Source organism: Elephas maximus, chromosome 11, assembly GCF_024166365.1.
Source record: "Elephas maximus indicus isolate mEleMax1 chromosome 11, mEleMax1 primary haplotype, whole genome shotgun sequence".
Classification (NCBI taxonomy): domain Eukaryota; kingdom Metazoa; phylum Chordata; class Mammalia; order Proboscidea; family Elephantidae; genus Elephas; species Elephas maximus.
Window position 1 is genome coordinate 114134029 of NC_064829.1, and position 14147 is coordinate 114148175.

General features: G+C 45.4%; 1 protein-coding gene across 1 annotated transcript; it reads right to left on the minus strand.

Annotated features, from left to right (window-relative positions):
• Positions 1-554: 554 nt before the first annotated feature.
• LOC126086322 (protein FAM187B-like) lies at positions 555-1274 on the minus strand. Its single transcript, XM_049902474.1, has one exon. The coding sequence runs from the start codon at positions 1272-1274 to the stop codon at positions 555-557; it is 720 nt and encodes a 239-aa protein (XP_049758431.1).
• Positions 1275-14147: the final 12873 nt, after the last annotated feature.

The window sequence follows — 14147 nt, forward strand, 5'->3', positions numbered from 1 at the left end:
CAATGAGATCGCTTGACACGGTGTCTGCAACTATGGGCTCAAATATAACAACGATTGTGAGGATGGCGCAGGACTAGGCAGTGTTTCTTTCTGTTGTACGTAGGTCGCTGTGAATCGGAACTGACTTGACAGCACCTAACAACAAAAACAATAACACAGACACTGTGGCACTAATGGACTAAGGGTGTCAGTTCCAGTCAGGACTCACAACCACACTAGAGTCTATCTTGGCAAGAGCTTATGCTTGCCTATCTTAGTCTCTATGTTTTACATTTGAACACCAGGAGCCTTTGAGGGTCTCCGCTGGTTGCTACTATGTGTCCCCAACATTATCAGCTCAAGACCTGGCTCAGAGTGGGCACCAGGGGATTCTTGCTGAATGAACATCCGAACAAGCCCCGGAAGAGATTCTTTCCTTCACAAGCTGACTGTCAAGGCTGGTGGGCTGGGAGACAGAGCCTGATAATCTGTTGGGGAGTGAACCCCTAGCCCAGATGGGCACAGGAAGCAAAGCCTGGGTAAGCGCCAAAGGTGGGACTGGCACCCTGGTCCCGTCACCTGTAGATGGAGGCCAAGGGGCAGGTGAGCCACATGCCGTTGGTCAACTTGTTCAGCTGGTGAATGTCAAAGATGAAGTAAGGCTGGTTGATTTCCTTGATGGGGTTGCAGGGTACAAGGCAGGCTTCCACCTGTAGTTCAGGTCGCATGCGGCTGGGTTGCACACTCTCCTCTCCCAGATAGAGCCTGCAAGGCATGGGTTTTTCCAGCGGATCCTCCTGGATGTAGCAGTACCCCAGGCGTTTGCGTTCGCCTGGTTCCCCGCAGCGGTTACAGTCCTGCCAGGGCTCCCATTGGGTGAACATGAGTACCCTGCCACCCAGGTGCAGGGTCTCATTCTGTAGAGGCTTTTGGCCTAGGCCTTTGTGTGTAATATGAATGGTGGTGACATCCTGGAAGTCAATCTCATACTCTACCACGAGAGCACTGTCATTGTCCTGGCAGCTGTAGAGGCCTGTCTGGGAGGGCTGTGGGTTGGTCAATTGTAGGCCACCACCAGGCAGTTTCTTTCTGTTGGGCATTGAGGAGAGTAGAAGGGCGTCCTCCTCCAGAACAGAAGAGAAGTACCAGAGTGCCCTGGGGTGGTCACACTGCAGGACAACTTCATTTCCTGAGAGTAGGGCCAGCCGGCAGAGACTCTTGTAGGCACAATTGATTAATATCTGGGCCCCCAGAGTAGGGAGAGAAAGGCTAAGCAGCCACAGGGTGGCCATCATGGTAGATGGGCGCTACAGCAGGAGAAAAGGAACCACCCTGGGCATTGTGAAGTCATCCACAGAACTCAGGCCTCAGCCCTGGGCAGTGGAATGAACGTGCAATTCCGTCGATGTCATCAAACAGCTAGATGTAGGGTCAAAAATGTTATCCGCAGGATATCCGCAGGAGCCGGGCAAAAAACGAATGAGTGACCCCAACTCAACAAGTGAACCAAAAATTCACATTATTTGCCCTCCACAGACCCAATATAAAGGGACAAAGTGGCTTCATGCCCACCAGAAAGTGGAAGAAGAGGAGACACAGTAATCACTAATAGGTGCCATTTCTAAAATCCAATGGGCAGACATGCTAAAACCAAACCCGTTGCTGTCCAGTTGATTTTAACTCATAGCGATCCTATAGGACAGTGTAGAACTGCCCCATAGGGTTTCCAAGGAGTGGCTGGTGGATTTGAACTGCTGACCTTTATGATTAGTAACCTGAGCTCTTAGCCTCTGCGCCACCAGGGTTCTGGGCAGACACTAAGGGTCTCCTGTCTTGCGGTTGGGCAGATTTCCTTAATTAGCTCCAAATCTGCTTCTTTGGGTGGTGGGGGAGGGGATTTTACAAACACTTTTTCTCTGTGGCACATGGCTCCACTCTCCAGGGAGATTGCTTCTTTTCCTCCTTGGGCACATTAGAAGTGACAGTGAAAGATATGCCCCCCTTGGCCTCTCAGCAGTTTTCTCAACATGTTTCCAGCAGTTTGGGACCTAAGGATTCTTATAAACCTCCAGTCAACTCCATATGCCAAACATCATCCACAGTTATGTTCCAGGTTTCTCTCTCTCTCTAGCTGCAGGTACCTTAAAATCTATCAGACGTCTTTGGAGAGCCATGTCTTTCATCTCTCTTTCAGTGAGCCATTTTGTCCACCTGAAAGGATTTTCTAGGATTGTCTTAATTCATTCAGAGATTTTAACAATAATTAATAATGATTTAACCAGTGGAGCAGTTCAACTCTGTAATACATGGGGTCACCATAAGTTGGAATCAACAGCAACTAACAACAACACACTTGATTTTACCCTTGTTTTTTAAAGCTTAGTTTTAATTGGCCTTTGTCTCTCAAAGGCCTTCTCAACTTCCAGCCAACTTTGGGCAATACTCACTACTGATATTCTGTATTCTGACTAATTCCCCTAAAGTTATAAGTACATATTAGGTACATTAAGTATATTATATGCCTTCCAAAGTATGTCAAACAACAGTTTCCATCCATTTTACTCCAAATAAATTTCCTTGTTCTGATTGTCTTGTGTCTAAGCCAATGTCATGTGTTTTTGTTTTTCATTATTGCAATGCCCCACTCCTAGTACTAATTTAAGTATCAATCAATATAGGCTAGGATTTGCTACTATAATAAACTTCCCCAAAACTCAGAGACTTGACACAACAAAAATGTATTTCTCACATGCTCTATGTCCATTGTGAGTTGGCATTATAATCATCTAAGGACCCGGGTTGATGGAGCAACTGCCATCTTGAACATTTCTTATCTCATGCCAGAGGGGGAAGAAAGAGAACTCTGTAGAGTTTCATGTCTACAATTAAATACTCTGGCTTAGGTGACAAATGTCACTTGCTCACAAACCATTGGCCAGAATTAATTACATGACACCACCTCCCCTCCCCCCCAAAAAGGAAGTGGAATTTTACTAGTTCCAGGAAACATTTGCTAAGGGACAGTAATGATTACAACAGTTAGTATCTATTACAGGGAGTGTTTCATCTGGTCTGTCCCTATCTTAGGCTGGGTTCTCTAGAGGAGCAAAACCAGTGAAGGATATATATAAATATAGAGAGATTTATTTCAAGGAAATGGCTTACACAATTCTGAAGGCTGGCAAGTCACAAGTCAGTGGGGTAGGTGGTAGGCTCAAGGCTTCTCCTAACTCATGTGGTTTCAGAAGCTGAAAAACCCAACATCTGCAGATCAGGCTGCAGCCTGAAGCCTTCTCAAGTCCCAAGAACTAGAGGCCAGAGGATAACAAGATGATTGCAGGATTGAGAGACAGCAAGCTTTGCCAGAACATTCATTTATATTATGGGTACAGGCCACACCCCCAAGGAAACTCCTCCTCCAACTGATGGCTGCTCAGCATCAGATCACAAAATGGGAAGCGATTACATAGTGTCTGCCAGACCACTGGGAATGGAATTACAGCTTAACCAAGTTGACACATAGCATTAACCATCACGGTCACTTCATGTTAGAGAGTTAAAACCATCTTCAAAATCCTCCAATCAGATTTCCCCAAAAGTCCCTTTGGCCAGTACTGGGTCCCATGCCCAGATCCAAGCCGATTCCTGAAAGGGAAAGAAATTTCCATGAATGTCTTAAACCAATCAGAGTTTGTTCCCTAGAGCTGCGGAAGGGTAAACTTCTCTGATCACAGTGGCCACTGAAAATCCAAATGAAATCGGGGTTTTGCATAAAGAAGCGATGCAGAAGAGAATGCTTACCTGGTGTAACCAACCTCGTCTGCCACAGTATCCACTGATGGGGAAGATCAGGATTAAGCTACCTGACTTTGGGCAAGTTGATGATACCCACTAAATCTTAGTTCCCTCATCTGTAACACAGGGACACAAGAACTCTCGATCACCACATAGGATTGTTATAAAACTTTCAAGAGATTATTCATGTCAAATTCTTAGCACAGTCTAAGCTTGGGATATGATAGTGGTTAGGATGGTGAGAATACGGCCCAGTGGTTTCCATCCCAGGCTCTGGGGTCAGCTTGATCCTTCGATCCACCATGCATTAGAGTAATTTGGGACCAGTGATTTTACCTCCCTTTGCCTCTCACATTCATTTACTCCAAAAATATTTATTGACTACCCAGCTTGCACCAAGCACTAAAGATCCAGGCCAAATGTCTGTTCTCTTGGAGTTTATATTTTAGTGGGGATGTATTAGTTAGGATAGGTTAGGTTATGCTGTACAACAAAAGAATTCTGGAGTTTCAGTGGCTTAACTTTTTTTTTTTTTTAAATCATGCTACATTTGCAATGTGGGTTGGTGGAGAGCTTTACCCCACACAGTCCCTTCAGAGACTAGGGCTGATGGAGGTTGCATCACCTGCAATATCATTAGTCACTGTGGCAGGAGAAGGGAAGATAGCGAGCCATGCACTGGCAATTAAATGCTTTGGCTTGGAAAGGACCTACGTCACTTCTTCTCACTAGAATGAATCTCACAGCCCACCTAACTGAAGAGGGGCTGGGAAATGTAGGGCAACACATAGAATATTTGCTGAGCAATATTGTTTTCGCCTTGGGAGAAGAGAGACGGTACACAAATACGTGACTAATAAAGCGTCAGATTAAAAAAAAAAACTGCTGAAAGAGACTAAAGAAGACTTTGATAGATGGAAAGATGTTCCGTGTTTGTGGATTGGGAGACTTAATATTGTTAACATATCAATACTACCCAGAGTGATCTACAGGTACAATGCAATCCCAATCAAAATTCCAATAGCATTCTTTACAGAAATGGAAAAACTAATCCTCAATTTCATATGGAAAGATAAGAGATCCCAAATAACCAAAGCAGCCTTGAAGAAGAACAAAGTAGGAGGCCTCACTTCTTGACCTCAAAACATATTACACTGCTACAGTAATCGGAACGGCCTGGTACTGGTTTAATGATAGACACGTAGACCAATGGAATAGAATTGAAAATCCAGAGATAAATCCAAGCACCCAGGGTCAATTGATTTTTGACACGGGTGCCAAATCTATTCATTGGGAAAGGAACAGTCTCTTCAACAAATGGTGCTGGCAAAACTGGATTTCCACATACAGAAAAATGAAGCAAGATCCATACCTCACACCATACACAAAAACTAATTCAAAATGGATCAAGGACCTAAGCGTTGGAAGAAAATATAGGAACAAAGCTTTGGGACCTAATTTTTTTCAACAATAGATTATCAAACACAACAATGAATGCATAAGCAAAAGAAAACAAAATAGATAACTGGGACCTTATAAAGTTAAGTATTTATGTTCATCAAAGAGTAAAGAGACAACTTACAGACTGGGAAAAAAATCTTTGGGAACAATATAACTAATAAGGGTCTAACATAAAAAATATATAGAAAACGTCTACAACTTAACAACACAAATACAAATAATCCAATCAAAAACTGGGCAAAGGAAGTGAACAGACACTTCACCAGAAAGAATATTCAAATGGCCAGCAGACGCACGAAAAGATGCTCAAAGTCATTTGCTAACAGAGAATTGAAAATCAAAACCACAATGAAATACCATTTCATTCCCACTAGGATGGCCAAGATGAAAAAATGGAAAATAACAAATGTTGAAGGGAATATGAAGAAATTGGAACCCTCATCAATCGCTGTTGGGAATGCAAAATGGTACAGCTGTTATGGAAAACAATCTGGCAGTTTCTCCAAAAACTAGAGGTAAAGCTGCCACAAAAAAAAAAAAAAAAAAAGATTGAAGTTGTCAAAGATTTCATTTTACTTGGATCCACAATCAACAGCTACGGAAGCAGCAGTCAAGAAATCAAAAGACGCATTGCATTGGGCAAATCTGCTGCAAAGGACCTCTTTAAAGTGTTGAAAAGCAAAGATGTCACCTTGAAGACTAAGGTGCGCCTGACCCAAGCCATGGTGTTTTCAATCGCATCATATGCATGTGAAAGCTGGACAATGAATAAAGAAGACCGAAGAAGAATTGATGCCTTTGAATTGTGGTGCTGGCGACCACCGACTGCCAAAAGAACGAACAAATCTGTCTTGGAAGAAGTACAACCAGAATGCTCCTTAAAGGCAAGGATGGCGAGACTGCATCTTACTACTTTGGACAAGTTGTCAGGAGGGATGAGTCCCTGGAGAAGGACATCATGCTTGGCAGAGTACAGGGTCAGCGGAAAAGAGGGAGACCCTCAACAAGGTGGATTGACACAGTGGCTGCAACAATGGGCTCAAGCATGACAATGATTGTAAGGATGGGGCAGGATTGGGCAGTGTTTCGTTCTGTTGTGCATAGGGTTGCTACGAGTCGGAGCCGACTCGACGGCACCTAACAACAACATATATGTATATATATAGGCATATGTGTATACACGTGTGTATATATAGGTGTATGCATATGTATATGCATCTATGTGATTGCATGTGCATATATTCATATACATACCAAAGCACATAGGGGACACAGTTACCAATGTTTCTTAGACATTAAAGGGTTAGGATCATGGTCTTGTGGGACATCTCCGTCAACTGGCATAATGTAGTTCATAGAGTTATGTTCTACATCCTAGTTTGGGGTGTAGTGTTTGGGTCTTAAAGGCTTGCGAGTGGCCATCTAAGTTACAACTATTGGTCTCTACTCATCCAGAGCAAAAGAGAAAAAAGGAAGCTAAAGACTCAAAGAAGAAACTACTCTATAAGACAAATTGTTGTTGTTAGGTGCCATCAGTTCTGACTCATAGAGACCCTATGTTTAATAGAATGAAACACTGCCTTGTCCTGCACCATCCTCACAATCATTGTTATGCTTGAGCCCACTGTTGTAGCCACTGTGTCGATCCGTCTCTTTGAGGGCCTTCTTCTCTTTTGCTGACCCTCTACTTTAGCAATAAGACAAATAGACTTCACGAACTGTGACCTCATCTCCCCAGAGACCAGAAGAACTAGATGGTGCCTGGCTACCACTACTGACCATTCTGATCAGGGTCACAGTGGATGGACCCTGACAGAATCAGAGAAAAATGTGGAGCAGAACCTCAAATCCTGTCCCCCCCCAAAAAGAGAACACACCTACTGGACTGGTTGAGAATGGAGGACTCCCTGAGACTATTACCCTGAGATACTCTTTAAACCTTGAACCGAAACTAATCCCTGAGGTCATCTTGTAGCTAAATAAAAAACTGGCTCAAAAAATAATGACTATCCGGTGGTGTAGTGGTTAAGTGCTACGGTTGCTAACCCAAGAGTTGGCAGTTCGAATCCGCCAGGTGCTCCTTGGAAACTCTATGGGGCAGTTCTACTCTGTCCTATAGGGTCGCTATGAGTCGGAATCGAGGGCACTGGGTTTCTGGGTTTATCACCTGTAAGTACTGTGCCCCTTTAAAAAATCACCTAAATGAGACCAAATGGTCGATAATTACTTTAAAATAAAAGCGAGAATGTAAGGGGGCAGGAAGACTAGACAAAAGAAAATGAAACAACCAGAACAGAAATGAGAATGGTTATGCATTGTGAAGAACGTAACCAATGTCACTGAACAACTTGTGTAGAAATTGTTGAATGGGAACCTAGAGTGCTCAGTAAACCTTCACAGAAAACACAATAAAACATTACTAAAAAAAAAAAAAGAAGAAGAAGAAGACCACATCAAGTAAAGACTTTGAAGGAAAAAAAGAAAAAGTGAGGAAAGAGTGATGGGGATGGATACAATTTTAAGGGAATGGGGACAGAAGGCCTCTCTGAAGAAGTAACACTAGAGCAGACCTGCGCAAGGTGAGCCATGCAGATTCCAGAGAAGTGAGGTCTGACTAAACACACAGCATATGAAAGAAGCACATGAAAAGGCCTTGAGGTGAGAACATATCTGGCATGTGTCAATGCTCTTCAGTGGCAGACCCTCAGAATACCCCTGTGGTTGAGCAAAGTGGGGTCCACTGACTCACTGCAGTAAGGGAGGTCATACGCCATGGGGAATGGCAGGGTGTTTCAACAAGAAGGCTTTAGAAAAGACAGAATTTGGGCTTGATTCAGGGAAGGGTTCAAGGAAGCAGGACTTGTTTTAGATGGGGTGCTATCAGAAAGTGAGAGTAACTCTATCTTGTCTAGAGGGTGGGAAGAACAGACCGCGTAATTGGTAAAGAAGCAGCAGTCATTCATGTTAGCTGGCAGAGGGGAACGTTTGGTATTTTGTGGCTTAGACAATGTTCCTGTTTTGTCTCTGTTTAGACACGATCACCGAGTGGTCTTATTTTTGTCTTGATTCATCGCAGTCACAGAGAAGCCTTGTCTGATGTTAGTGTTCTGTGAAATTGCTTATGTTCAACAGAACACCGTAACCTAGCTGTGGCTTCTAGGTCAGCTCCTAGCAACACCAAGACCCAGTTACTAGTTTTAGACAAGCTCTGGCTCTCATGAGCTGCTCTTTCTCACATATTTGAGGAACTATACTGAAGCCTTTTCCTACTAAGTAAAAAAAGTAGGCCTGGGCAAATGGCTTTCCCTCTGTGGTCTTCAGTTTCCTTATTTTTAAAATGAGGATTTTAATCGTTCTGGCCACATAGGGCTCTTACGAGGATTTGATGATATGTATATAAAGCTCAGCCAGTATCGCTGTTGGGGGGTTGTCTTAGTCATCTAGTGCTGCTATAACAGAAATACCACACATGGATGGCTTCAACAAACAGAAGTTTATTCTCTCACCGTCCAATAGGCTGTGAAGTCCAAATTCAGTGTGTCAGTTCCAGGCGAAGGCTTTCTCTCTCTGTTGACTCTAGAGGAAGGCTCTTGTCATCAGTCTTTCCACAGTCGAGAAGCTTCTCAGGCACAGGGACTCTGGCCCAAAGGACTGCTGCTTTCTTGGTGGTATGAGGTCCCCATGTCTCTCTGCCCACGTCTCTCTTTTATATCTCAAAAGAGATTGGATTAAGACACTATCTAATCTTGTAGGTGATGAAAGACCAGAGCAGTTGTGAAATGACATCAAGGACATCATACATGAAGAAAGCAAGAGATCATTAAGAAGACAGGAGGGCAAGAAAAGACCAAAGGGATGTCAGAGGAGACTCTGAAACTTGCTCCTGAAAGTCGAGTAGCTAAAGCGAGAGGAAGAAATGATGAAGTAAAGGAGCTGAACATAGCTCGAAAAGACAAATTATTGCAAAGACATGTGCAAAGACAACCAAAAGGGAGGAACACACTTGACATTTCTCAAGCTGAAAAAACTGAAGAAAAAATTCAAGCCCTGAGTTGCAATATTGAAGGATTCTACAGGGAAAATATTAAATGATGCAGGAAGCCTCAAAAGAAGATGGAAGAGATACACAGAGTTGCTGTACCAAAAAGAATCGGTTGATGGTCAACAATTTCAGGAGGTAGCATATGATCAGGAACCAATGGTCCTGAAGGAAGAGGGCCAAGCTGCACTGAAGGCATCAAAGCCTCCAAGAGTTGATGGAATACCAGTTGAGAGGTTTCAACAAATGGGTTCAGCGCTGAAAGTGCTTACTGATCTATGTCAAGAAATTTGGAAGACAGCCACCTGGCCAACTCACTGGAAGAGATCCACATTTATGCCTATTCCCAAGAAAGGTGATCCAACTGAATGTGAAAATTATTGAACAATATCATTAATGTCACATGCAAGTAAAATTATGCTGAAGATCATTCAAGGGTGGCTGCAGCAGTATATCAACAGGGAACTGCCAGAGGTTCAAGCTGGACTCAGAAGAGGACATGGAACCAGGGACACCATTGCTGACGTCAGATGGATCCTGGCTGTAAGCAGAGAATACCGGAAAGATGTTTACCTGTGTTTTATCGACTATGCGAAGGCATTCGACTTGTGGATCATAACAAATTATGGATAACATTTCGAAGAATGGGAATTCCAGAACACTTAATTGTGCTCATGAGGAACCTGTACATAGATTAAGAGGCAGTTGTTCACGCAGAACAAGGGGATACTGCGTGGTTTAAAGTCAGGAAAGGTGTGTGTCAGGGTTGCATCCTTTCTCCATACCTATTCAATCTGTATGATGAGCAAATAATCCTAGAAGTTGGACTCTATGAAGAAGGATGAGGCACCAGGATTGGAGGAAGACTCATTAACAACCTGCGTTATGTAGATGACACGACCTTGCTTGCTGAAAGTGAAGAGGACTTGAAGTACTTACTAATGAAGATCAAACTTCACAGCCTTCAGTATGGATTACACCTCAACATAAAGAAAACAAAAATCCTCATAACTGGACGAATAAGCAACATCATGGTAAACGGAGAAAAGACTGAAGTTGTCAAGGATTTCATTTTACTTGGATCCACAATCAACACTCATGGAAGCAGCAGCCAAGATATCAAAAGATGCATTGCATTGGGCAAATCTGCTGCAAAGGACCTTTTTTAAAGTGTTGAAAAGCAAAGATGTCACCTTGAAGACCGAGGTGCTCCTGACCCAAGCCATGGTGTTTTCAATCGCGTCATATGAATATGAAAGCTGGGCGATGAATAAAGAAGATGGAAGAAGAATTGGCACCTTTGAATTGTGGTGTTGGTGAAGAATATTGAATACACCATGGACTGCCAAAAGAACGAACAAGTCTATCTTGAAAAAGTATGACCAGAATGCTCCATAGAAGCAAAGATGGTGAGACTTTGTCTCACATGCTTTGGACATGTTATCAGGAGGGATCAGTCCCTGGAGAAGGACATCATGCTTGGTAAAGCAGAAGGTCAGTGAAAAAGAGGGAGACCTTCAATGACATGGACTGACACAGGGCTGCAACAGTGGGCTCAAGCATAGCAACGATTGTGAAGTTTGCGCAGGATGGGGCAGTATTTCGTTCTGTTGTGCACAGGATTGCTATGAGTCAGAACTGCCTTAACGGCACCTAACAACAATTTTGTAGATCTCATCAATATAATTGTTGCTAATGCATCTCATTAACATCATAGTGATAGGATTTACAACACTTAGAGACATCACATCAGATGAGAAAATGGTAGACAATCATACAATACTTGGAATCATGACCTAGTCAAGTTGACAGATATTTTTTGGGGACACAACTCTGTCCTGGTTATTCAATCCATGACAGGCGTGGAGGTGAGGTAGGCCACAACAAGGTTCTACAATGAGGACTCCTAGACTCAGTGGCAGATGAGGCAGCGTAAAGCAAAGGGATTCTGACCCAGGTCTCCAAGGCCTCCCTGCTGGAGGTCCCTGCCCTAAGTTTCCTTCCCATTTCCAGCCTCACCCCATCTGGTCCACTGGCCACTGGGCAGCATGAGGAGTTTTTCTGAAGCCCCAATCTGACTCTGCCTCTTTCCTGTTTATGACTCTAAAATTCCTCCAGCCCCTTAGCGTGGCTTTAAGCCCTGGCATGATCTGGCCATGGCAGCCTCTTCCTATTGGAAGATTCTACATTCCGGGCTTAGTTGACTCAGGCATAGTCATATGATTCACTTCTGTCGAGGACGTGAGCGGAAGGGTCAGGTGCCACTTGGGGACAGGACCATTTCAGAGTTCATATGTGTGTGCCTTGCTGCTGTTCTCTGCCACTGCAACCAAGGAGGTGGATGTCCAGATGGGCTTTGTCTGCCTGGGTCCCTGAGTGACAGTGGTACTCAGGGCCCCTTGCCAACGCATAGTGGACATACAGAATGAGTGCCAAGTCAACTCTGTTTCTTTAAGCTGCTGAGTTTCGGGAATTATTTGATACCCAGCATAACCCAGCTCTTCCTGGCTGATAAAAGTCACTCCTTTCTCTCCTAGCCATTTCAAACTTCTTTCATTTTATCCAAACTCCCAGCTCAGGGACCTCACATATGCTGTTCAACTCAATGGCAATGGGCTTGGTTTGGTTTATCTAATCCAGTATGATCTCATTTCACTTTGATTACATCTGCAAAGATCCTATATTCAAATAAGGTCCCATTCTCAGGTATTGGGGCTTAGAACTTCAACATCATTTAGGGGGACACAAGGCAACTCATAACAGTCACTAATAATGTTTTGTGAGGGGGTGGTGATGCAAAGTTCAAATACTCCAGGGGCCAGGCAGGTGATGTGAATGCGAGTTGGCCCAGGTGGGGCCTGTGGGCACTTTGAAAAGGGAATGTGTGCTATTCTATCCTAGCTCACTGTTGCCAGGGCGGAAGGCAGGGTAGTTTTTCAAAACAAGTTGAAATTCATATCATTATGTGAGATATCATTTGTTTAACAAAATTTTATTGAATGGCTACTATGTTCTTAGACACTATTCCAAATTCTAGGGATTCAGTAAATACAGAAAAATCAATAATAACTTTATACGCAAAATGAATAGCATGATAAACACTAAGGAGAAAAGTAAAGCACGGAGGGGGCATAAGAAACTGGGGGGAAGGCAGAAGGTTAAGAACGGATTGAAATTTTATAAAAAGTGGCCAGGGAAGGCGTTAGTGCAAAAATGACTGTGATTGTTAAGGCCGTGTATCAGTTTGACGGGGCCATGATTCTCAGTGGTTTGGCAGCTATGTAATCACCTCCATGATGCCAGTCGGTTCAAAGGGAGCGCTGGTGGCACCGTGGTTAAGAGCTCGGGTGCTAACCAAGAGGTCAGCAGTTCGAACCCACCAAGCTGCTCCTTAGTGAACAACCATAACCATCACAATGGCCCTTAAGTAAAGCCCCAAAGGAGGTGCGGGATCAAGTGGACTTCTGAGGGAAGGTTGTTTAAAGTGGGAGTGTGAGAAGCATATTCGGGAACAGCAAGGAGGCCAGTATGGCTGAAGATGAGAGGCGGGGAAGGGGTGAGAGGAAGGCGGTGAGGTCGAAGAGGGTAAGATTAGGCCACTGTAAGGACTTTGGTATCTGCTGGGAGTGAGGGGAACTACAGGACGGTTTGGGCCAGAAGCGCATGATCTGACTTGGGTTTTAACAGGATCCAGTCAAACCAAACGTGTCTGGGTACCGAGCCGGCCCGCCGGTAGCCAGTTTGCGACCTGTAGCAGTCCGAGGAGAGGAAGAGCCCAAGGTTCCCAGAAGGCGCTTTCCTTAGCCGCCACCGGGGGTCAGCAGAGCCGCGTTGACGCTCCGCGTTCCTGTTGCCGCGCCCCACGCTCGGGCGCAGGTGGCCCAGTCCTTGGGAATGTTTTGGCGGAAGTGGGTGCCTGGCCGGGAGCCTCCGTTCTGCCCCTTTAAGTACCAAAGTTTCCGGGGCCTGACTTGGAGCCGAGGGGCCCTGGTGTCGAGGTGGTTAAAGCGCTCGGCTGCTACCCTAAAGATCGGCCGTTGGAAGCCACTAGCCGCTCTGTGGGAGAAAGATGTGGCCATCTGATCCCGTAAAGATTACAGCCTCGGAAACCCTATGGAGCAGTTCTACTCTGTCCTATAGGGTCGCGACGAGTCAGAATTGACAGCAGTGGGTTTTGACCTGGAGCCAGGGATGCCCGGGGGCCAAACCATGTGTAGGGAATGGGGGTGGGCGGAGAAAACTTCCAAGGTGGAATTCCAACTTCTCTTGGGCCTCATCCCTCTTGGCGTCCCCAGGGGAGCAGCGCTTCCCCTTATTTGCTTCTTTAAATCATCTAAGTGGGCGCCACAAGAGGTCCGCAGCACCCGCGTCCACCCAGACGGGACGAATCCCGGTGCCAGTGGAAAAGTCAGGCAAAGCTGCTGGTCTCTCCCAGCGGGAGTTCGCTCAAGACTCTGGTCTCCCGGCAGGGTGTATCTAGGCCGGTCCATCGCCAGTCGGACAAAGGGGTGTGGGCAGGGAGAGAACAGGTGTGCAACGGGACTCGCCCTCTCTCAGCAGGTGAATCACTCCAAGTGGGTCCTAGTGCTCGTGGATCTCGGCCCACCGGGCTTGGTCCGAGTCGGAGGGGGCCGATGGGGACCCGCGACGTGCTGCGCCCTCCCGGCCGGCCGGTCACTTGGTTCTGCCCCTCCCGGCTGGGGCGCACCTGGGCCAGCCTACTTCCGGGGAGGGAGGCGGAGGAGCCCCGCCCAGCCGCTCACCCCCAAGCCCAGCCCTAGGCTCCCACCCTTGCGTATACCTGGGCACATCCATTCCCCAGAGCGCGCAGGGGGGAAGCGTGGTGTTTGGAGAACCACTGTGGGCCAAGCAA